The 23507-nt window shown below is 46.8% G+C and overlaps 1 protein-coding gene across 1 annotated transcript; it reads left to right on the forward strand.

The window, feature by feature from the left end:
• Positions 1-2189: 2189 nt before the first annotated feature.
• Positions 2190-22255, forward strand: ASL (argininosuccinate lyase). The gene is made up of 17 exons (XM_073315391.1): positions 2190-2295; positions 2537-2602; positions 5638-5832; positions 7647-7730; positions 8363-8419; positions 10246-10343; positions 11267-11344; positions 12165-12242; positions 12968-13020; positions 14487-14549; positions 15206-15320; positions 17640-17724; positions 18856-18915; positions 19880-19963; positions 20393-20473; positions 21009-21115; positions 22015-22255. The coding sequence occupies exons 2-17, from the start codon at positions 2591-2593 to the stop codon at positions 22163-22165; spliced, it is 1401 nt and encodes a 466-aa protein (XP_073171492.1). The 5' UTR covers positions 2190-2295; positions 2537-2590; the 3' UTR covers positions 22166-22255.
• Positions 22256-23507: the final 1252 nt, after the last annotated feature.

Here is a 23507-nt window from a genome sequence, read left to right on the forward strand (position 1 = left end):
TGGCACCTTAGAGACTAACAAATTTATTTGAGCATGAGCTTTCTTGAGCTACAGCTCACTTCATCGGATGCATCGGACTATCCTTGCAAGGGTTGTATACATTCTACATAGCCGGTGCCGGGGCAGTGCAACACGTGTGGGCACACAAAAGGTGCCTTCTTTACATGACTCATCTTGTCATAAGGAAACTCTGTACTAGCTGTTTTGCCAACACAACAGCTTCCCCCCACCCCCAGGCCCAAAATAAGGAAAACAACTCCCCAAAGTGAGAGGAGGAGGAGAGGAAAGGAGAGGGGGAAAGAAGGGAACTGGAAAAGGGGAGTAAATAGTGGGATAGAAACAAGAGGGGATGAATGGAAGGAGAGGCCAGACAACAGGAAAGGACCAATAAAGGAAAGAGAGAGATCCTAAATGTGCATAGAGGAAATGGAAAGAAGAAAGAACAAAATCACAAGGAAATAGATGAGAAAAAAATAATCTGAATAATCTGCTGAGGATCTAATGGCTAATTTCCCTAAGGATTAATTTGCACCATTTCTAGAGTCTCTCCAAAGTCTTGACCCTTCAGACTGAGATAAATATTGCATTATAATGTAACTAACAAACAATGCAAATCATAAAAAAGTCTCAGGCAAAAGATTAAAAGAATGAAACAGAAAGCAAAAGAAACGGAATTAAAAAAAAGAGAACACATTTGACTGTCTGGAGAGGGAAGGAGAAGAAAGCACCCCCCCTTGGCTGCTGCATTATTTAATATTTAAAGCCAAGTAATAGATTTGGGGGGGAGAGGGTGATTTCCTTGGCTTCCCCCTGCTCTGAAATGAGTGACTGAAGTCCTCAACCTCAGTTTTGAAAATGCAAATCGCAAAGCAAAATTTAAAAGTTGGCATCCAGGATCCCATTGCATATTTATAAAGGTCCATGCCAGCAGCAGCACTGGTATTTCAGGTTGCACAGTTTAGCATCCAAGGATCATTCAGTTGCGCCTCAGCTCTCCTAAAAAAGTCAAAACGCTAAAAAGAGCCACTCATCAAGAATAATTCCAGGTAATCAGCAAGACTTGGAACCTTGTAACTATTCCTGCAGTATCCACAGGAAATGGGATTAATGGAATTGCAAACACAGAGATGGAAAAGACCTATTAAATCCCATATCAATCCCACCATCCTTGTTAGACCAATAGACAGACCAGACAGTTCCGGATTGATCCCTACCCGTAACAGGTATAGAATTGAATGCAGTTTGCAGGGGTATGTCTCCAGCTTGTGCAATTTTTTTTTAAATGCAGAAGATTTTAATCGACTACTAAATAACGAGCGGAGATGTCAAATGTCTGGCATTGAAACGAGCAGTGGTATTGCAGCCCTGGTGGTTCCAGCACAGTAAAGAGACAAGGTGGGTGAGGTAGGTATCACTCATCAGACCAACTTCTGTTTATCAGAGAGGCGAGCTTCCCAGCCACCCGGAGCTCTGCTTCTGGGGAAGCTCAAAAGCTTGTCTCTCTCACAGAAGCTGTTCCAATGAAAGATACCTCACCCACCTTGTCACTGACACCCTTGGTTAGGAAACCCTTGTGTTGCTCTCCATAAGGAATCATATGCCTTACAATTAGCGCCCTGGGAGGGTGTTTCCCCCAACATACATAATGGGGGAATGACAGGTTTCAGAGTAGCAGCCGTGTTAGTCTGTATTCGCAAAAAGAAAAGGAGGACTCGTGGCACCTTAGAGACTAACCAATTTATTTGAGCATACGAAAGCTTATGCTCAAATAAATTGGTTAGTCTCTAAGGTGCCACGAGTCCTCCTTTTCTTTTTATAAGGGGGGAAGTCTCTCCCCTGTACCTGGGGTGACCAGATGTCCCGATAAAGTCTTGATATTCAGGACTTTTTCTTATATAGGTGCCTATGGACCCCCCCCCATCCCCTGTTCTGATTTTTTCACACTTGCTATCTGGTCACTCTACCCGTACCCCATAGCCCCCCGAAAAGTAGCCTCCCTACAAACGAGACAGACTCGGGGTCAGCTCCGAGCACCGCTCTCACCCCCTCTGCCGAGCTCTGTCCCGTGTGAGCAAGGCAAGAGGCTGCCGCAGCAGCCAGAGCGAGCCTTGGAGGCGGACGGAGAAGGGAACAGCCAGGCAAGGGGAGGAGGGCGGGGATGGGAGGGAACCTCCGGGGCCTTTCCAGGCTCGGTCCCGCCCCGCCCCGCGAGGGGCGTGGAGCCCGGGTGGGCTGTAAAAGCAGCCGGGCCGGGGCTGGAGAGGCGAGCGGCGCGGGGGCTTTGCAGCAAAGCAGGTGAGCAGCAGAGGGGCGTTTCGGGGCCCCGCGGATCTGGCCCTGGGGCAGCAATGGCCTTGCGCCGCGTGTGAGCCGGCCCCGGCCCCGGCCCCGGCCGGGCGGCTCGCCTGCTTTTCTCGGTCCCGGCTGAGAGTAAATAGCGGAGGGCAACAAAGCCGGGGGTACCTGCCAGGCAGGAGCGGCAGACCTGCTGCACTGCCCGGCTGAGGGGAGGAACCGGTGTCTTCTTGTCTTGCAGGTTGCACGAGTTGCTGAGGTTTCCAGAGGCGAGAAGGGGGAAAACTCCTCCGTCATGGCATCCGAGGTGAGTGTGAGCTTGGATGTATCATCAGGAGCTGCCGCCTGATCATCAGTGTCCCTGTCAGGGGAGCTGCTCCAGACCCCAAGTAAATGCTTTTGGAGGGAGTTGGCGTCAAAAAAATGTTGCAGCCCTCCATTTGCTGGAGGGTTTCTTCCCATGACAAGGGCAGTTTTTGTAGGGGGCTGTCGCTCTTGGGACACCCACTTGTAGAGTTGCTGGCCCGAGCCGCTTCTCCAGGCAAAGGCTCCATTGTCGGCACTTGCCCCAGTGAGCAAAATCCGACCCGCTCCCATAGCGGCTCCTGCTTCAGAAATTGCTCTCGCAGTCTTCTTGGCCTTATCTGCTATTGCGCACAGTTGCTGTCGATATTCTAATAAGCGTCCCGCACCTGTCAAAAATTTGCTAGCCTGGCTGTTTCCATTGTTGGGCCAAAGGTAGCAAATTTTGACTAGGAGTGAAGCCTGTACGAAATATATTATGAAATTCTGTGACCTCTAAAAGATGAGAGAAACTGTTTGCATGTTCACAGCTAGACTTTTTTTTAATCACTTGTAGTAAAGGTTCAGTTACCTCAATTTTCTGCTTATACCTGAATTAATATGGGGAGAACCTGAAACAAATCACGTAGATATATCTTTGCCCATTCCCCAGTCCCAATGCTGCTATGTTCTGGTGTCGATCTCCAGATTTCAGCCTCCTTCACTTGTCCTTAGTACAGAACTGATGAGGAAAAATCATATCTAAAGTTTTGCAGAGATCAGGCTGGGTAATTTTATTGGTTTGACAGGCAAAATGCCATTCACTTGAAACAGTAGAGGAAATCAATATGATGGCAACATGTAGGTGGTGGTGTAGCTGAGGCTGTGCAGAATTAGACTGACAATTTAGAAATAAAAAGGGCTGTATTGACAAAGCTGCCCTAAAAATATATATATATTTTTTTAAATCTCCAACTATAGGCCCTAATTCTACAGTCCTGGGGGCAAAATGCCTCAGGATTTCACTAAGTGTATTGCCCCCATAGGGACTGTGAGATAGGCTCCATGAACAATCTTTGTTCATTGGGGTTGGTAGATATGTGGAAACAGTCCTCGGGGAAAGACTTGCTTAACAATGACCCCGCCAGTTGATGAAATAGTGGCACTGATTAACCTGTCCAGTCTTCTGCCAGAGAAGGTGACTGTGATTCATGGCCTGTAGAAGGGGAAATACATTAGATGGGCAAAAGTATCCATTTAACAACTTAAACCCTGCTACAGGTACTTCCTGTAAATGCTTCCCAATTGCTCCTCTCTGTCTGCTAATCTCTGCTTTGGAAATTTTCTTTTTGAATCTGTTAGGCCAAACCATGGCGTTTTTACACAAGCAGACATCCCATTTGACGTCAGTGGGAGTTGTGCCTGTGTAAGGACTTCAGGGATGTGTCCATCTGTGTAAACAAGTGACATGGGACCAAGTGACATGTTTGTTTGCTAATGAAGCAATGCCGTTGTACAAATGCATGGTGAAATAGCTCACACACAGGTTTATGCATCTGAGTGGCTTAAAGTGTGTTCACTTCAGAAAGGTGCCCAGAAAGAATATCGTAATGCCACACTCCAATGTCAAATTCATGCAATGGATTTACACCAGGGTAAACTGACCCATTTGAGTTACTCTGTAAATCCAGAGTAACTGCATTTAACAGACCAAAACCTGTCCCTAAAACTTAACCCACAGCAGGCTTGATTCTCATGCCTCTTACACTGTGTTTATCCTGGTGTAACTCCACTGAAGTAAATGAAGTTATTCCTGATACACACCAGGATAAGTGAGGAGAGACTCTGGCACAATCTGAACTTAAAATACTTCATAATTTCATAAGTGCTTTTAATTGAGGTAACTTGTATCTGCCCACAGTACCCTCGCCATTAAAACCCCTCCCCTGCTTTTTATTCTTTGTTCAAAACAGTGGAAAAGTGCTAGTCTTTGCTATGTCCTTTGCTGACCAATTATTTTGCTCTAAAAGGATGTCAGGGGCTTTCAACTGCTTTAAAAGAGAGTCAATGCTGGTTGTGTGTCACATGTCCTTTTACTTATTTTGAAATATTAGGCCATAAAAATGCTATACTTGTGTTGGGGGCAAAGTACAATTGGTTAGCCCATGATCCAGCCGTAATGGCTCAGTAGCTAGACACTAATGACAAAGACAAACTGCACATCTCTGGAACAGCATGCAAGAGTCCTGGCATTCTGAATATTACGTCAGCCTTTTTCTAATCTGTGCTCTTATGATGACTCAAAGGCTGGATTGCTTATTATATGAGCATGGGCCACATTCTGCTCTTAGATGAATACTGGCAGTTCCCATTCACTGAGATTCAGAAGTGATGTATAATTATTTGCATTATGGTAGTGCCTAGGACCCCACTGTGCTACGTGTCAACACAGAACAAAAAGATAACCCCTTTCCCAAGAAGTTTACAATCTAAATACAAGACAAGAGACAACAGGTGGCTACAGAGAGATGGAGGGGGGAACACAGGGAAACAATGGGCAGCATGGTAGGCTGTGACCTTAGGACACCAGCCGCCGAACTGTAGTCAAGTTTTTTTTTTTGTAGGTGATTACAAACTGGTAAGCATGCCTAAGGGAGACTGACTCCAGATAAGGGTCTGGGAGAGCGAGATGTAACGGGAGAAGCTGTGGACAGGAGGGTTTCAATGTACAAGTTTAAAGCAGGGCCTCCTTGCTCCCTTTTTGTCCTAGCCTCTCTCTGCACAGGTTACAGCAGCGTAAACTAGCTTACAGCACCTTTGACATTACCGCCAAAGTTGGCCTGTTGACGTCAATGGAAGTTAGTGTAACTGGCCAAATTAATTGACAGAGTTGTACTCACCTACACCAGGTCTCAATTTGTTCCTTCTATTCTGGTAGACTCAGGGATGCTGTCCCACAGAATTAATACTCATCCCAAAGAGTGTTTCTTTGAAGGTTCTTTCAGATTTATCAGTATGTCCTTTTAAGCTGCATTTTTTTTTAAACTTCCTTTTCCACAGGGGGATAAACTTTGGGGAGGAAGATTCGTAGGAGGCACTGATCCCATCATGGAGATTCTCAACTCTTCCATGGCTTCCGACCAGCGGTTGTCGGAAGTTGACATTCGAGGAAGCATGGCTTATGCCAAGGCTTTGGAGAAGTCTGGGATTCTAACCAAGGGTGATTTGGAGAAGATGCTGAGTGGATTAGAAAAGGTATGTATTTGCTTGAGCACAGACTGTGGTAAAAGGTTGTCAGTCATTGCCACAGGTACCCAGCCTGACTTGAAGCTTTAACCACTGCTACTTGGCTGTTGATCTTCCTCTTTTCAGGTAGTCTGCATTGTAATCTTTCTTAGTCCTGATTCAAGAAAACATTTAAGCCCATGTTTAAGTCCCATTGTTTAAAAGTGGGTACATTACATGCTTCCCTGAAGAGGGATGGTGTCTTTGATTATGAAGTTGGGGATCCAGCATCTGTCCTGACCCTTGGCTTATCTCTGCTTCCCATTCAGTTGTATGCACTCTAGCCCACGTTGTGCTTAGGCTGCTCCATGCCACCAAACGGTTGCCTGGTGGAGATTTCCCATTTTAGTGTTTCCGTTCCTGCAAGCAGAAACGCTTAATCAAGTACAACAAATCTGTAATCCCACTCCATGCCCCTGCCATTTCTGACTCTGAAAGACTTGTCGTTTCTGTCTATAGCATAGCATCACAATATCTGAAGGTATTACAAAGGGGAATGATTTCCCAAAGAGGCAACTCTTGGTCATGACTCTATCCTTTATTTGCTCTTCACCTCAAAAAGAGGAGGGGTTTTTGTTTTACTGACTTCTGTAGTATACCTGTACCACTTTTGTTTTTTGGGAAATGGCAGTGTAGGTCTTGGGACTACTTGGATATATTTAGAACTATTGATCCCTGGAATCCTGAAGAGTAACACAGTCTAATGGCATGAACCCAGGACAGGGACCCAGGAACTCTAGTTCTAATGTTTTCTGACATTGGCTTGCTCTTGTGGCCTTTGGAAAACTCACAATCTCTCAACCCTCATTTTCTCCCCATCTGTGAATGACTAGCATTGTGTGTGGAAAGATAAGAGCCCGTGTGTAGAGACAGTCCCATATTTAAGATCAACAGCCTCAGTGGCATCTGTTTAAGATTTACTTAGACCTAGAAGAAACAGAACCCTGTGCTTAATATAATAAATGTTGTCTGGTAGCCTGTGACCCCAGGTAATGTGGCAGGAATGTGCGTTCTGAAAGTCTTCTACAAATGTTATTAATGGCCATTATAGAAGCTGGGACACCCTGCTGAGGTGCATTCAGTGCAAACCCCCTTCCCAGAGCAAGCAGTACTCAGGAATTGTTTCAATAGAAATTGGGAATGTTCTCTTTGAGCTGACGCACAGGATGCTCATGTGTCTGGCTGTCTGAATTCACCATATTGTATAGGGGTGAAGAGAAAAGTCAGCCGATAAGCCAGGGGAATGCATCTCTGTTAAGCCACTGTTGCTGCTTACACACTGTGAATAATGGGGAATCTATACAGTGTTTACGGATGAAAATGGTGGTGGTTTGTATTACTGGTTGCCTTTTCAACTCACTTTGTCAAGTACACTTTTAACCTCCTGTGTCAAAGGTTAGTAGCTAGAGGTGGAAAAACCAATTCATGGAGTGCATCCATCAAAGTGCAACAACACCTATTCCTGCACACTGAAGGAGGGTGTGGCACTGATCTGATGCAATTTTAATGAGACTTAAAATGTATTTCTAATCCGATAGGAAGAGTCTCTTAATAATGCTTTGCACTTTTTAGTTCCTCATTTTGATCTCTTGTGTACCATTGTGTAAATTCAGTGATTTCAGTCAAGTTATTTGATTGCACCAGTTTGAGATCAGGATGAGGCCCCAATTACTAGATCTCAGGATCGCAAAACCTTTTACAAACCTGACTGAATCAAGCCTCCAACACCCTTACGCAGTAAAGAATCGTCGTTAACCACTGCCTGGTGTCTCTTGCTGATGTAGATTTCTGAAGAATGGTCCAGGGGAGCCTTTGTGGTGAACAAAAGTGACGAGGATATCCACACTGCCAACGAACGCAGACTAAAGGTGCAGTTCCTCTAATTTCCTCATAACTTCCAGGTCATGCCTCTGATCAGTCCAGCAGTAGTAAAATAAGTCTTCTCCCCTTAAATACTTTGATCTAAGTGTTTCCTTTTTAGGCTACAGCCCTGTTGAGAGAATTAAAAATATGTTGCAATGACAAAACTCTTATTTATACATTCGGTGGCGTATATTTTTTTCCATCTTATTTTGTATTCAGAGTGAGAGGAGGCTGTCCCAAAATATTACTAGGAGGAGACTTGGCCAGACCTGGCCCAAAGCAACCTTGGGCCCTGATCCTACCGACCGTTATGAATGTTAGTATGTTAAGCATGCGGTTATTAGTTACTACTGAATATGTATCGTCTGGTGGCACCTAAAGGCCCCAGTGGGGATTATTTGTATTGCAGTAGCATGTAGGGCCTCTGATCAGGGCCCCATTGTGGACCAAGCACAACACAAAATAACTGCCCTGAATTGTATGGCTTTGGTGTATTTGCTCGCATAAAGTTAAGCGTTTGCGTCAGAGTTTGTGAATCCAGCCCTTGTCTTTTAAGTGGAGGTGGGGTCTGCTTTCTCTGCAGTCCTTATAGTTCCCATACCGCTAACACTGATGAAAATTCTTCTGTCGCCCTCAGGAGCTGATTGGGGACGTAGCTGGGAAGTTGCACACCGGACGAAGCCGGAATGATCAAGTATGGCAAGAATTGCTTTTTATCATTCAGTACTTGCTTTTTTTCCTCCTCTATCAGATTTCCTTTTACCCCCTTTCCCTTTTCTTAATTGCCATCCACAACACGATCCCTTGGGACTTAGTCACTGCAGGTGCGCAGCTCATCTAGTGGCCCAGGAGCGCTGGATGGACAGAATGAGCACAATTGCTGAGCAATAGTATTGGGTATGAACACAAATTGAACTCCATTTCTTTTGGCAAAGACACTGAAGCCAGACCCTTGCACAGCGTTCCTTTGGGACTCAATAGGAGCTCTGTGCAAACAAGAACCCGAGGCGCTTCAAGACTCTTTCAAACAAGTTGCAGCAGTTCCATGGCAGGTTGTGGTTTCCACCTGGACTGAACATCATTCCTATGTGAACTTAGTGGTCCAAAGCAAGGACAGAACTCGGGACTTAGTCCTGACCACTTGAGCTGAGATAGCTGCAGTACTAGTCATAGTCTGGTCTATCTTCTGCATCCACTAAAGGGTGATCAGTTCGTGCACACTGGAGCAGGTTAGAGGTGCTACTAAACTGAAGGAATGGCATACATATGCACTGCTTTGGAAGGCATCTAGCTCTCTGTTGAAGACTCTGGGATCTAATAGCTCTTAGAGAAACTTGCATTTTCCCAGCCAGAGGGTTGTGTTTGTGCAGAGAAGGGCAAAAATGCCCCCCCCCCTTGTGTAACCACACTGTATGTTCTGTTTCCATTTCTGAGGGACTTTAGAATCCCAAGTCTAGCCCATAGTCATGGGGATCCTCCTCTATAGCTCACACACATATACTCCGGCAATTAAATGGGAGTTACTGAAGCTGTCGCTATGGTTAGGCGAACACCTGCAGTTAGTTTTTTACACTTCTGCTTTGACCGCTAGCAACCTTTTTTGTCCTTATTAATTTTATAGTCCCAGTATATTCCATTTTATCACCATTACTCAGCAATACTGACTCCTCATCCTTTTCAATTCAGAGCTTCAGAGGTTAGTCCAGGCTGCTGACTGTTGCAGTAATTTCATTTGGCAAGCAATATTCTTGATCTTAGGGACATTGAGATCTGATTTACTAAAATGTGCAGTCCATAACTTTTTCCCAGACTTTTTTCTCCATCCCCCACCTTCTAGTTTGTTTCCCTAGATAATTTTGTTTTTTACTTCTCTCTCTGGGCCTGATCCAGCACCCATTGAAATTAATGTGATCTTTCCAATAGCTTCACTTCAGTGGATCTGGTCCTGTGTGTTTGAGCACGGAGTACAGGTTTCCTAGAAAAAGCTTGGGTTTATCTGTGAGCTTTTGGCCTCTGACAGGTAGATGGACCAAACCTCTAAGCTTTGGGCCGCTTGATGTTCTTTTGAGTCCCTTCATGCTTGTATTAGCTGATGTGATTATTTTCCCCCTCTGTTTGTCTTCTGCAGTGACTGGGACCTGATCCTAACATCAGTGGGAGTTACAGCCCCTTTAGGGAGCAGACCCTCTATTAAGGGAACCACTGATGGGGCCTGAGCCAAAGACCATTGAGGTTAACGGAAAAACTCCCATTGGCTTTGGATCAGGCCCCTGGAGAGCAAATTCAAATATAGTGAAACTCCCATTTAATAATGAATTAGATTGAAAGCCCTGAACTGTTTGAATGGCATCCGTAAGACACACTGAAGTTGTTTTTCCTATTGAAAATGTGTGTGTTGGGGGGAGGAATTGACTTTGTTATCCGGTTCCCCAAGCTGGCAAAAGTCAAATGATCTGGTGAGTATTGTTTGGTCACAATGTACATCATGCTCCATCTTGACTGACTGGGGATCTCTTGCAGGTTGTGACTGACTTGAGACTCTATATGCGAAATTCCTGCTCTGTCCTGTCTGCTCACCTGTTGCAGTTTATCAAGACTCTGGTGGAACGGGCTGCCGCGTAAGTCCTTATTTTTCCAAGCCCACACTAGGAAACAAAATGCTGTGGCCTCTCTTGGGGAAGCTGCTTGTGTGCTGTGATGTTAAAAATTCTGGGCCAGATCCTTAGCTAGTGTAAATCAGCAACACTCCGTTGAAGTCACCAATGTTCTTTCCATTCAACTCGTACAGTGTCCATGTGCAGTCAGGCAAAGTGCGTGCAGCTGATTGTCCGGGTAATATGGTTGGCCCCTTCTTTTCCCTTGGGGAATAGCTGGCCTGCTGCATGGAGACTTCCTCTTATCCCAGATGTATCCTGGCAACAAATCATGTTGAAGAGGCTAAAACTTAATTTTAATAAAGCAAAATCACACAGAGGCAGCTGGGACTGCTCACCCTTTCCAGATTGTAACTATTAAACTGTAATGAATTTAGCTGCTGACTAAACTACAGTGATCCAAACAATTTTTCATAGACTGAGCCTTCATTACAGGATATTTTAATGTCACAGATCTCTTCATAGCTAACAAATATGAGGATAAATAACTACTGTACAACAAAGGGTTGGCACTGCTCTAAACCAATAATGTTACAAAAACATCTTGAAAGCCTAGTGGACTATGCACTGGACTGGGAATTCCTGAGGTCTAATCCTGGCTCTGACATGTGGTTCATGGATTTAAGCCAGAAGGGACCATAGTGATTATCCAGTCTGACCGTCTACGTAACACAGGTCAAAGAACCTCACCCAGATATTTCTGCATCAAGCCCATAGCTTCTGTTTGAGCTACTGCATCTTTCATTAAATTATTGTGTTCAGTGCTTCCTGGCTTATTGTGAGCCTCCAGCACATAATCTGCAGGTTGTTGGATTTGATTTGCTGGACTCCTTTGAACTGTAGATCAGCTGTCTCCCTTTTCTCCCTCCTCTTTCTTCTTATTGCAGAGAAACTGATGTGATCTTTCCTGGCTATACTCATCTGCAAAGAGCTCAGCCAATCAGGTGGAGCCACTTTTTACTCAGGTAACTATCCTCCGTAGGATCTGCTGTGACAGTTTGTCCTTGGGGACCAGCTTATTGACACCTATGTGTGCAGCCATGTCACACTGTAACATCAGCACATGGTGATGCTGCAGTGACCCCCAAAGCTAACCTAAGAAGCTGCTGTTTTTCCAGATGTCTGACTTGGGATGGGTAGCACACCAAACTTCACGCTACTAGGAGCCCTGTGCTAAGTTAACCTTCCTTAATGCTCTTCCTGGGTTGTGGGTGGCTTCAGAGAACAACCACAGGGGCTAAGTGCATAAAATCCAAAGCTTTCCCTGCACAAACACCAGACAGCCAAGCTCAGGAACTAAACTTAAAGTAGCTCATAGGCTCTGCCACAAAAGACCGTAGGACCAACCTAACCACCCCATTTTAATCTGCACTTAGTTTACCAGGGTTCTGAGCCCACAGTCTACTTTGAGTAAATCTGCTTTCTGCAAAATCATTGAGGGGGGGCCATGGAGACAGGTGCCCCCTTTTCGCACTTAGAGGTGATCCCTGTAGGCCAGAGTTATGGCTCACTGGAGAGGGCAGCATGGGGAAGCTTGCACAGCTGCTAGCTTTTCCATCGCTTCACTGACCAAGCATCCCTCACCATGGTATCTGGGTGCCATGCTCTCCATGCCCATGGTATCACAGGCTCTGTGACCCACTGACGAACAGGATTCTGGTCTCCAGGGTTGACAGCCTGGCACTCTTTACAACAGCTACATTCCACTTTAGAGAGGAAAATTTGAAACCAGCTTCTTTCCTACCCATCATCTTTTTCCCTTTTGTCCCCCCCCCCCCCCCCCAGTCATGCAGTTGCATTCACCCGCGATTCTGAGCGTCTGGGAGAAGTGAAGAGAAGGATCAATGTTTTGCCGTTGGGAAGGTAAAGCATTCAGTTGTTCTGCTTGTTCGTTGTGGTGGGGTAACACTTCTGTATCTTACAGAGAAAACACAGATGTGAGGGCTGGGGTCCTTCCGCTTAGTGAGCCCAATGTGAGCTGTATGTGCTGATGGAGGAGGTTGTTGAGCTCTGTTGTAAATAGCACAGATGGCAAAGCTTATAACCTTCTTGTGCTCCCCCCCCCCCCCCCCCACTTTTGATACATTCCTTCGGACTACCCTAATCATTGGTATGCATCATCTAAGGCTCTGTCAACTTTGGAGGGATCTACTGTTAGCCTACCTGAGCGAACATGGACTGAGAGCACTCGGACTGCTAGTGCTTCTCAGGGTAATGTTGTACCTTCAGCCCAAGGCCCCCTGGGTGGCAGATATCTGAGACATGGTTGTCTGGATTTGTAGAAGAGATCTCCAGTATCTATAGGCTCTTCTCTTGGGTACAGGATCCTGCCCTAAACACTTCAAAATAGAAACCATGCCTTAGTCACAGGGGTTGACTTTGGCCAGGAGCTAACAAAACCTACTACAGCTGCCCACATACGGTGCACGATGGCTGCTTTTTCTACTGCGCTGCCCAGGTATCGCCAGTCTTAAGACTGGCTTCCCTCGCCGCTTTCTGTAACTGGATTTATGTTGTGGATGCTACTGCAGGTTTGTGAGTGTAAGAAGTGCAGTGCGTCATGCATGAGGTTTCTTTCTACCTTGCAGCGGTGCTGTAGCTGGCAACCCACTGGGTATCGATCGAGAGTTTCTGCGTAAAGGTAAAGTGTCTTTCCATTCACAGAACTGAGTGAGTGACAAGTCTGGGGATGGTAACAGATTGACTGCTGTATCATAGACTAGATCAGTTAAGCAAAACGCTGACTTTTATAGGTACTACACCCTTTTCATGAGGCTGGTAGGGGAATAAAGCTCTCATCAGCCAAATGAATTTAATGTACATTGAGGAAACAGGACAGGGGTTGGGGATGAGGGGTTTGGGTGGGTGTTCTAGGGTGGGTGTTCTAGCAGGAGGGTGTTCTAGGCTGGGACCGAGGGGTTGGGCAGGATGGCTTGGGGTGCAGGCTGCAGACCTCCAAGCAGCTCCCAGAAGTAGCAGCATGTCCCCTCTCCGGCTCCTATGCCGAGGCATGGCCAGGCAGTTCCCAGCCAATGGGAGCTGTGGGACCTCGTTTGGGGTGGGGGCGGGGGCAGCGTGTGGAGCTCCCTGGCTGCCCCTACACATAGGAGCCAGAGCAGGGACGTGCTGCTGCTTCCAGGAGCCGCACAGAGTGGCCCCCAACTCTGCTCCCCAGCTGGCATGCTGAAGCAGGGCAAGCCCCAGACCCCACTCCCCAGCAGGAGCTCGAGGGCCAGATTAAAAAGGCTAGCGGGCTGGATCTGGCCTGCAGGCCATAGTTTGCCCACCCCCGCTATAGAGGGTCTTCACCCAACTTCCTCTTGCTATGCTTTCTCCTTCTCCCCCACAGTAGAAGAGGAAAGATAGCTAGTTCCCTGCCCCCAACACTTTCTCTAGCATGCTTAAGAGAAGCCCTAGTAGTGGGGCATTTTGCTACAGCAGCCACTGGCAGGGAATACTCCTCTTTGCGTCTGCCTAAGATGAAGCACAGGTAGAAAGATGCTGATCCATGCACTGTGACAGCAGTAGACCCCAGAGGCCTTGTTAAAGTCAAAACCATCCATCAAAGACGAGGCAGTACATCCCTGAGTTTTGTGGGTCCCTGGAGCAGACTCTGGTTGGAAATGGAGTACTCTGGAGCCATCTGTGATAGCCATTAAACCAGGTATTCCAACTCCACTGTCTAGATATGTTGCAATATCTTGCCATGCTGCTTGGAAAATAACTGGCACTAGAAGGCTTGGTCCAAAGCCCACTGAAATCAATGGGCAGACTCCCATCAACTGCACTGTGCTTTGCTTAGGGGTCATAGTCCTTCTCTTGTGATAAATGTGCTCTCTGAAGTGAGATGAGATTACAAATATTTGGTGCTCCAGTGCCTGCAAGAGGAACACCGTAGCAGAGCTGATCAGCTACTGTTGCCTTGAAAGTCTAGGGCTAATAATTCAGGCCCTGATTCATCACCACTCTTAAGCGTGTGTAGCAATGGTGCTATTCCTGCTGAGAGTTGAAGTACATGCTTGGGTAGCCTGGTGAAGCCAGGCTTCAGAGCTCAAATAATAGCCAGCAGTATGACCCTGTGTACGTGTGTTTGTTTTTAAATTGCAGAACTTGACTTTGCTTCCATCAGCCTGAACAGCATGGACGCAACTAGTGAGCGAGACTTCGTGGGTAGGTGCAACTTTATCACTTTTTTTTTTTCCCCTCTCCCTGAATGCTTACCAGTAACCTGCTTCTCTGAGATTCTTCCCAGTAAATTTATCAAGAGGGAGAAAATCTCAGATGTGGTATTTCCCACCCCCGCACACCCACACTTCCTGGTGGGGAAGACTTGAGCTCTTAACCTGGCAATAAATACTACATATGAATAGCTGCTGTTATATTTGTGGCCAGAAGTTGGGACCCCAGGGTCCTGATCCTCAGCTAGCATAAATCTGCAGAGCTCCTTTGACTCCAGGGCTATGTTGATTTAGCTATGCTGAGGATATTGCCCCTCAAGAGGAGTTCAGTCCCTCATGGTCAAACTCCCAATGCCATGTGCTAAGGAGATGGAGTCACCATTAATTTGAAACTATCAGGGCTTTGTGCAACAACCCAAGTGATGGACCTTCCACAAATCTAATAGATCTCAGGCAAAAGCTTCGAAGGTGACTTAGGAGCCTTAGTCCCATTGACATCCATGAGTCTCTGGCTCCTATGTCACACTTGAATTTTACCTCAAATGTTCACTGCCTGAATTTTCCTGCAGCTAAATTACAACTTTGACTAGCAAAATGGCAGCCAAAACAAGACCTTCATATGCTCTTTACTGTCATCCTTCTCTACAGTGGAGTTTCTCTTCTTCGCCTCCTTGTTAATGATTCACCTAAGTAAGATGGCTGAAGATCTCATCATCTATAGTACAAAGGAATTTGGCTTTGTGACCCTCTCTGATGCCTACAGGTAACTCTCTAGGGCTTATTGCAGGTTGTGGGGGGACGGGACTATTTCCCACATTCAAAATAAAAGGTATTGTGAATGAATATGAATTGTATTAAAGGCTTGAATACAACAGGGGATCGTGGAGGGAAAAGACCCCAAAACCTCAATCAAGCCAGTTGCTATAAATCTGCATTGCTCGCACCCTGCACTGGGATCAGGAGGGAGAGGAGTCTAGCTCCCCTCAGAGTGGGCTGCTAGGACAGAGGGGGGGTCTTGGTGGCTGGCAGTCACATACTTGGACTTCAGAGATCATCTCCCCGACCCAACGGAGCATGCTTCCAGCACCTGTTTTTCTGCACCCTCTTTTCAACCCACTAGTATCGGTAGCACTGCAGAGCTGCATGTGTCCTGCCCCTGTCACCACAGCATAGGGTTGGGTGGTTTGGGGAGGCAGGGATGGGCACTATAGATATATTTGCCATATCCTAATGACAGGCTTGGCACTGAGCTGGGACTCTTCTCGATCAGGTGTGAAGAGAGAAAATTAAAATGTACTCCAATGTGGAGCTTCCTGCTTGCAAAGTCCTGTCAGATGCCCAGTAACAGCATGTGTTTGAGCGGTCTCTTATCATTCACTTCTGCACCCAGACAAATATTCCCTGTTAACCGGATTTTTCCTTCGGGTGCAGGGAGACCTGGTTACTTGTGTGACTAGTTCCATTTTGGAACAAATTGCTGCTGGGAGAGGGGCTGTGGATTCTACTCCCTCCTTGCCCTTGCCACTAGGAAAAATCACTCAGCCTCTTTGCCTCAGTTTGCCTGCCTGTAAGATGGGTATGGTAAAGGGACTTCCCTGCTTCACAAAAATATAATGAAAATGAAGACTAGAGTGTCAGACAGTAGGAGCTTTATAAGCGTACATATTACTAAAAAATATTTTGACTCTGATCCCTGTAAAGGCCAGATCCTGTAGCCCTACTCTGCTGAATCTTCTGTCATACTCACTGGGCATTTTGCCTGAGTAAACACTTGTGGAATCAGGCTGTAAATGAGAAGCCAGGAATAAAAAACCTCCTAGGCTGGGAGTTCCTGTAAAAAGGGCCTTTCCTTAAAACAGACTTGTTTTGCAATCTTTCTAGATTTCCTGTTACTAGTCTCATGTCTCACTCTGACAGAGTTACCAAGCCACAATTTGTTAGTATATCCTGGTACAAGAAAGACCACACCCTTAGGGGACTGGGCTCCCTTCAGTATATGTACATAGCTGTTGAATAAGACAGCTAAGATCTTTCCATCTAGACGGAGCTAAACCCAGAGGAGCTTTGATACTGGCTCAGGAGCAGGGATGCATGATAGCTGTAGATAAGATGCACCTCAAATATACCTGCAGGCATCCCTGCCCTCTTCCCATGAAACAATCTGGCACATGTAGGCTGCGTTAGGGGAGAAACAGCACATCTCAGGGATCTGAGAGACCCAGAGAAATGTGATATTTTGCATCTTATTTAAAGCCTTCATTAGACAGACACAGCATCACGCTACCCCAGCAGCACTTTAACGTGCAGGGGCTCTGATTCTGCTCTCAGCTGTGCTGGCTTAAATCCAGCCTCGTTCCATTAAAGTGCAGCTACCACAGTGTCAAAGTGGCAGACTCCACTCCTGGCTTGTTTAAGCGAACTAAGCTGAGGAGGCTGCAGAGCAATAGCACGCGGCTCCAGTCCACAAAGGATCAAATTCAGCCTTGGTGTAACCCCACTGAAGTCAATGGAGTTTGCAGGGATTCGTGTGGCCCCATGTGTCTAAGGCCATGTAAAGGAACTGGCATTTCCTTCAACTGTGGCTCTCTGTGTGCTGAATTCCACCCAGTGACCCCAGCGTAGTATCTTACTATGAGTTACCCTAGTCTCCTTTAACATCCCAATGCAGCATTTCCCAAAGTGTGGGATTGGGGGCTGCAAAGGACTAGCGAGCAGGGCAAGGAGCCATTCTCTGACCCCCTGCTAACATGCCAGAGTTCACATGGGGTGGTGCAATGGGTTTAGTAGTCCTGACATTTTCTGGAAAATTCCTGAAATCCACTTTCCACAGTTTGGGAACCCCTGCCCATACTGTGTGTGTCAAGAGGAAATTAGCCCCACTGTTCATCATGAATGCTGGAGAGCACCAGCTATTTCCTGCCACATGCAGTTAGACTGTACATGGTGGTGGCAGGTGTAGCTTCCCTGGGCCCCCAGGGGTCTGCTGTAGTGCAGTGTTAGGAGTCCCCGTGAACTTTCCCGTCTTGCTCTCCCTACAGAAAGGGATCTCGCCAGTCTAATGTGCTCAGTGTTTTGTTTTCAGCACAGGGAGTAGCTTGATGCCTCAGAAGAAGAATCCAGACAGTCTGGAGCTGATCCGCAGCAAGGCTGGACGTGTATTTGGAAGGGTGAGTCTGCAAGGGGAGGAGATGTCGGAGCACTAGGGTTTATCCCCAGTTAGTGTAGCTGGGAGAGAAACTTAAATCCCACCTGTCATACTCTGGTTCTCTTCCTGAATCTGGGGGAGCCACTGGGCAAGTCAGAGGCCAGACCTGAAAAGATTGGCTTGGCTTTTGTTTGTAGCATGAGACGCCTCGGGCCTGATGGCTCAGAGGTGCTGACCACCCACAATTCCAGCTCACGTCAGTAGGAACAGATGGTGAAAACTAAGATCAAAGGTGTGCCAGAGTTTGGGGCACCCAAAGTCAGAGGCCACATTAACAATTAGGCCCTAACTTCCCCTATATATCTGTTTCCTCACTGTCACCGGGAGATAATAGGGTGTCCCCACTGTTGCACTGTATTTTGATCTTCTCTGTTGGAAGATGCTGTGTACATACACAGTGTTGTTAGTCATTACACCTGCCAACCCTTCGAGCATGCTACTAGACAAAGTAGAATATAATCCCTAGGAAAGATTGTACCACAAGGCTACAGACAGCAGGCAAAGCACACCTGCCGGGCTGTATCCCAGCTACATACCACAACTTGGCACTGATGGGAGTTAGATCGGTCAAACAGGACAACATGGATGACCAGCAGCAAAACCCTTACAAAACACACAGCACTACTTGAAGCAATGGCACAAGGTGGCCACCAAGTATTACAAGTAACACCACCAAGAGGCCAAGTCTTGCCAGTGGAGGAAAGTCCATCAACTGTGTACAACAGGCATAAGAAGGTGCATGTCTGCTATACATTTGATAACCATCTACAGAATCCTCTAACTGCAGTGGAACTCTGAGAATGGTCCATTTGGGGTGGGGGGGGCTGGTCTGCCAGTAGGTGTTTGCTTTGGTTAAGGTTTAAAAAAAATCTGGCAAATTATGGACTTCACTAGGAATAGGATCAGCCCTTTGAGAGTCTTCCCACTGACTTCAGTGGGCCCTGGATCAGGCTTTAAATGAGCAATGTCTGGTGTACCAAACTCTGGCCAGAGGATGCAGCCTTGGTTTTGTAGCTCTGCTGAGTGAAAGGGTTTAAAATTCCTTGCTATTCTTGTTTTAATCCAAGTACCATAAACTTCCCCTTCTCTGCAGTGTTCTGGAATGATGATGATTCTCAAAGGACTCCCAAGCACCTACAACAAGGACTTGCAGGTAAACCCTCGTTCTCATTCCATTTCTCTGCATAGACACAACAGAACACACTCCCTCCAAAATCCATTAATACCTACACACTGCACATGACCTGCTTGGTACATGGCTGTTACGTATTCAGAGATGAGGGGGGTTTAAAGACTGCAGTTTGTATTTGAGTCGCTCCAATCCTAATGATTGGATATGGAACAAGAGACAATTGAGAATTTTAAGGCTACAGAGCTAGATGCTCAGCTAGTGTCAATCCAGTATATTGATTTCAATGCAGCTATGCCCATTTACACCAGCTGCGGATCTGGCTCAGGTTCTGGATGGCTTGGAGGGCTGATAATAGGACATAGCTTTATTGCCAGATTTTCTGGTTCAAATCTGGCCCAGAGTGACTGCAATCAAGGGTCTCTATCCTCTGATAACTGTTAGCTGAGCTACATTAAGGGAGTTGGTGAGGTTGCCATCCAGTTGCTACCTGGAAAGTTTCTGCATCACAAACAGCACCAAGGGTGGGTGTCTCCAGCCAAGAGCTGAGTGGGTGTGGGGAATGAGCTACTCCTGTGCCCCTAGCAATAACCACTCCAGAGCACGTGGCAGAGAGCTGCATGGAGAAAGCTTGCACTGATGCTGTGTTTGATACAGGCCTTCGCTCTCTTGGGCTGGCAGTCTGGCACCTTTCACTAGCACAAAGATTCATTTAAGAACAATCTACAGTGTAGTCAGCCCCCCGCTGAATTGCTATTGTTAGAATGTCTTCAGCTGGGCACGAGACCGCACAGGGAAAGAAGGCTGTCATCATGCCCAAAGCTCCATGGGCTGGCAGTTCCTCCAAGTGTGGTTATTTCCACTCGTGTATGGAGACTGAATGTGTTTGGTCAGCACGGACATTGCATCCACTCACCAAGCTGCTGCTGCTTTCTGCTTTGTCCACTGCACTAGGCTGACTGGGGTTTTTATTTTTGTTAACAAATAGGAAGACAAGGAAGCAGTGTTTGATGTTATCGATACTCTGAGTTCTGTGCTACAGGTGGCAACTGGAGTCATTTCCACTCTCCAGGTAAGACTAACTTTTTACTACTGTGTTTTGGGTCTGATTCTGCGCTTGCGCACCGCTGTGTAAATCAGGAGTAACTCCATCCAAGTCAAGAGTCTCGCTGGTAAAAAGTGATCCAAATTGGGCCCACAAGTTGAAACTTATCTCCCTGACGTTCTCATATGCAGACCCCTCGAATGGGGGGTTGTATAGAGGAGAGAGTCTCAGCTGAAGCCTTTGTCCCTCCCAGTAGTTTAAAATGCAGGATCTGGATCATCCGCTGTAGTAAAACGAAAGGCAGGGAGTAAATGTTTTCAGCTGGTGGGTTGTGTTTTACAGTGAGGCCTTTCAAAAGCCAGGCCTCTCCTTGTGATCTTGAAATCTCTTGTGTGAGGACTTGTCAGTGACCTGTGAGTAGCTGTTTATTTCTGCTTGTGGTCCTCCCTTCTGCAGATCCATAAGGAGAACATGGAGAAAGCTTTGAGCCCTGACATGCTGGCTACTGACTTAGCCCTCTACTTGGTTCGTAAAGGAGTAAGTATTGAGGAAATCCTAATGGAAAGCATGATAGAGGGTTTCGAAGCCACAAACACTCATGGCGGGTGTGTCTCAGCTTGAGAGTGCAAATATGATTGGGCTCAATTCTCCTCTGGACAACATCCCTTGACATCAATGCACAGTAGGAATGTTAAGCTATTCCATTTTGTGCCAACAGCTGGATATGTCTGAGAAAGGGGTCACTCTCCTTTCCCTGTGAGGCACCTGGTTATGTCATGTTGGATCTCCAGCTGATGCTCAGTTTGTGCCCTGAGCCAGCAGGACTGAAAGCCCTTTTGAATGTATCCCTAGTAGTAACTGTTGCATCATGGCCTGGCAGACATTTTTGCAGATAGTGTTTCCCTGTGTAACATGCACACCCTGTATCCCAGAAAACCCAGCCTCTGACATCACTGGGACTGTTGCATCACCTTGTAAAACAAGGGCCACAGTTACTTAAGTGTTCACACACTCTTTGGTCCTGGACCATAGTCGCTTGCTCACTTTTTGTTGTTTGTACTTCTAACTGCAGATGCCATTCAGACAAGCCCATGCTGTGTCCGGGAAGGTTGTCCACCTAGCCGAGACAAAGGGCATCTCCATTAATCAGCTCAGTGTGGAGGACATGAAGAGCATTAGGTTTGTATTCCTTAACTTAGCTTTCAAAGGCCATTTGTTAAGGTCCTCACAACTTGTCCCCTTGTTGTACAACTCCCACAACATCTCACCTGGGCACAACTCAATCTCAAGCCCTTCTGGGCTGAATTACCATGTGCTATTGAGGTTTACATGTGGACAGTGTGCCCTAAAACAATGCCTGTGTGACAAGGGGGTCACCCCCTTTACCCATGGGGAGGTGCCTTTCAGCTGGAGCCAGGCATGGACAGGGAGATTTGTGCTTAGCTGGGGAGGGGAACAGACACTGCAGCATTTCTCACCAAAGCACTATCCACTTCTCCGTGGAGTAACTAGAAAGTGATTTTATTTGTCAAACTTTTCGTTGATGTTAATATCAGCTTCTGTAACTGATGGTGTGTGACTATGCAGTGGATTCCCTGAAGCAGGGTGGATTGAGTCTCTCCACTGACTAGAGTAGGATTTGGAGCCGGCCCTAGGTTCCAGATCCTTCAACGGGAGTTAGCCTCAAAGATATTTAGGTACCTATGGGCTTAAATGTCTTGCCGATTTAGACACTCTACAGTGCTAACTCATGTGACCATTTCTAAAAACTGAAGGCCTGGTTCTCCACAGTCTTGCCCCTACCTTGTCACTGGCATCTCTGCAGAGCAGGTGTATAACACTGCCCTTCTGATCGGGTAGCACTCACTGTGCACAGGCGTAACTGACAACACAAGGTGCAAGGCATGGCAGGAGGCCTTGGGAATTTTGGCCTTCACTTCAGTGGGAGTGAGCTCCATAACCCAGGCAGTTATTGAAGCATGGTGTAGCCGGCTTGCAAAGCAAAATCCATTCAGCCTGTAGGACAGACCCCAGGGTGGAGCTCTCCACTGACGCATGGCCTCATTTTGCCTCCCCAGCCCCCTGTTTGGCACCGACGTGTCTCAAGTGTGGGATTACGCCAACAGCGTGGAGCAGTACACCACGCCAGGGGGCACGTCCAAGAGCAGTGTGATGGTGCAGATCGAGCAGCTGAGGGAGCTTCTGAAGAGACAGAAAGATCTGTTTTGAGCATGGGGAAACCATCCCATTCGTGTGAGTTTCTGCTTATCACATGACTCCCGAGTTAATAAACCTGGGTGTATTGTCTTTCACTGAAAACCCTGCATGCCTGCCGTGTCTTTCTTCCCCAGGAAAACCCCAGCAGGGCTTTTTCAGCTATCACGAGCACTGGCTGGGCAAGAGCTCTAAAGAACAGAAAGCCCACCCTGACCTGAGCAAGCCTAGGTAGGGGAGTTGCAGGCTTGGTCCCCAGAGGTTCTAGAAGGATTTTACAGCAAAATCATTCAAGTTTAATAGCAGTAGGAAAAAGACCTTGGGAATGCAGGGGTAATGGGTACAGCACAAAGAGGAATCAAGGAACATCAAAGGGGCTATCCAGCATATTAAGGGGAAGTCAAGTCACATTAAGAGGAGTAGGGGTGGTTTTCCTTTGCACATGCCTCTATCTCCTCCAGGGTATCACATCCCCTGGCTGTGTGTCCCAATCAGGTGATGAGGGGAAGGTTTTCCACTTCCCAAACATCTGTGTTGCCTCTTCCTGACCAGGGGTTGTGCAGCCTAAAGACATTCTCCCATGGAACATGAATTGTCAATTGAAAATGGCTGTGTCTTACTCAGATCCAGGGTCTGGCTCTGGTACACCATTAAGCTAAAGATGCACTTTCAGATGTTGTTTACAACACACACACAAGTCTCTGTGGGGAAGCGAAGGCCACACTGTTCTCTGGGGTGGACCCCTACTCTATTGGGAGCAGAGTTCTTACAAGTATTCATTAATGGTTGGATTCCACTAATCGTTTACCAGCCTCCTTTGGAAGACAGGAACTTCCCAAACAAAGGGGAAGGGGGCGGGGGTCCTGAAGTGAAACACTTCAGGAAAGATACTGCAGCATGGTTGTGTCTTGAAGATATTTATAGAGTTCACTAGCAACTGCATAGGTGGGACACACAAGAGTGCAGTCACCTTGGGTGGAACACAAGTGCACACTACACAAACATACTAGGGAGGGGAGCAGAGGACTAACTGCTCCATCTGTAAGGATGGGCAATTTTAGTTCAACAAAAGACCAGCTTGGAACGTGAGCCAAACCAAAGGGCAAGCATGAGGCTGTTTAGAATGAGACAGCAACAGGCTGGCCCGGACTACTAATGCTGGCATCTCAGTGCAGGGCCAGTGGCTCATTACCGACCCAGAGAGAGAACCCCCATAAGGACCTGTACCAGCGAGGTATGCCCACAAGCCACCCTGCTTAGTGCAGGGGATCTGACCAGAACACAGCTTAAGCTGGCATAGCTGCAACCATCACAGTTACATCAATGTTGGGGTAGAAACAAGCCACTTTCACGCTAT

This window comes from Lepidochelys kempii, chromosome 17 (assembly GCF_965140285.1).
Source record: "Lepidochelys kempii isolate rLepKem1 chromosome 17, rLepKem1.hap1, whole genome shotgun sequence".
In the NCBI taxonomy this organism is placed as follows: domain Eukaryota; kingdom Metazoa; phylum Chordata; order Testudines; family Cheloniidae; genus Lepidochelys; species Lepidochelys kempii.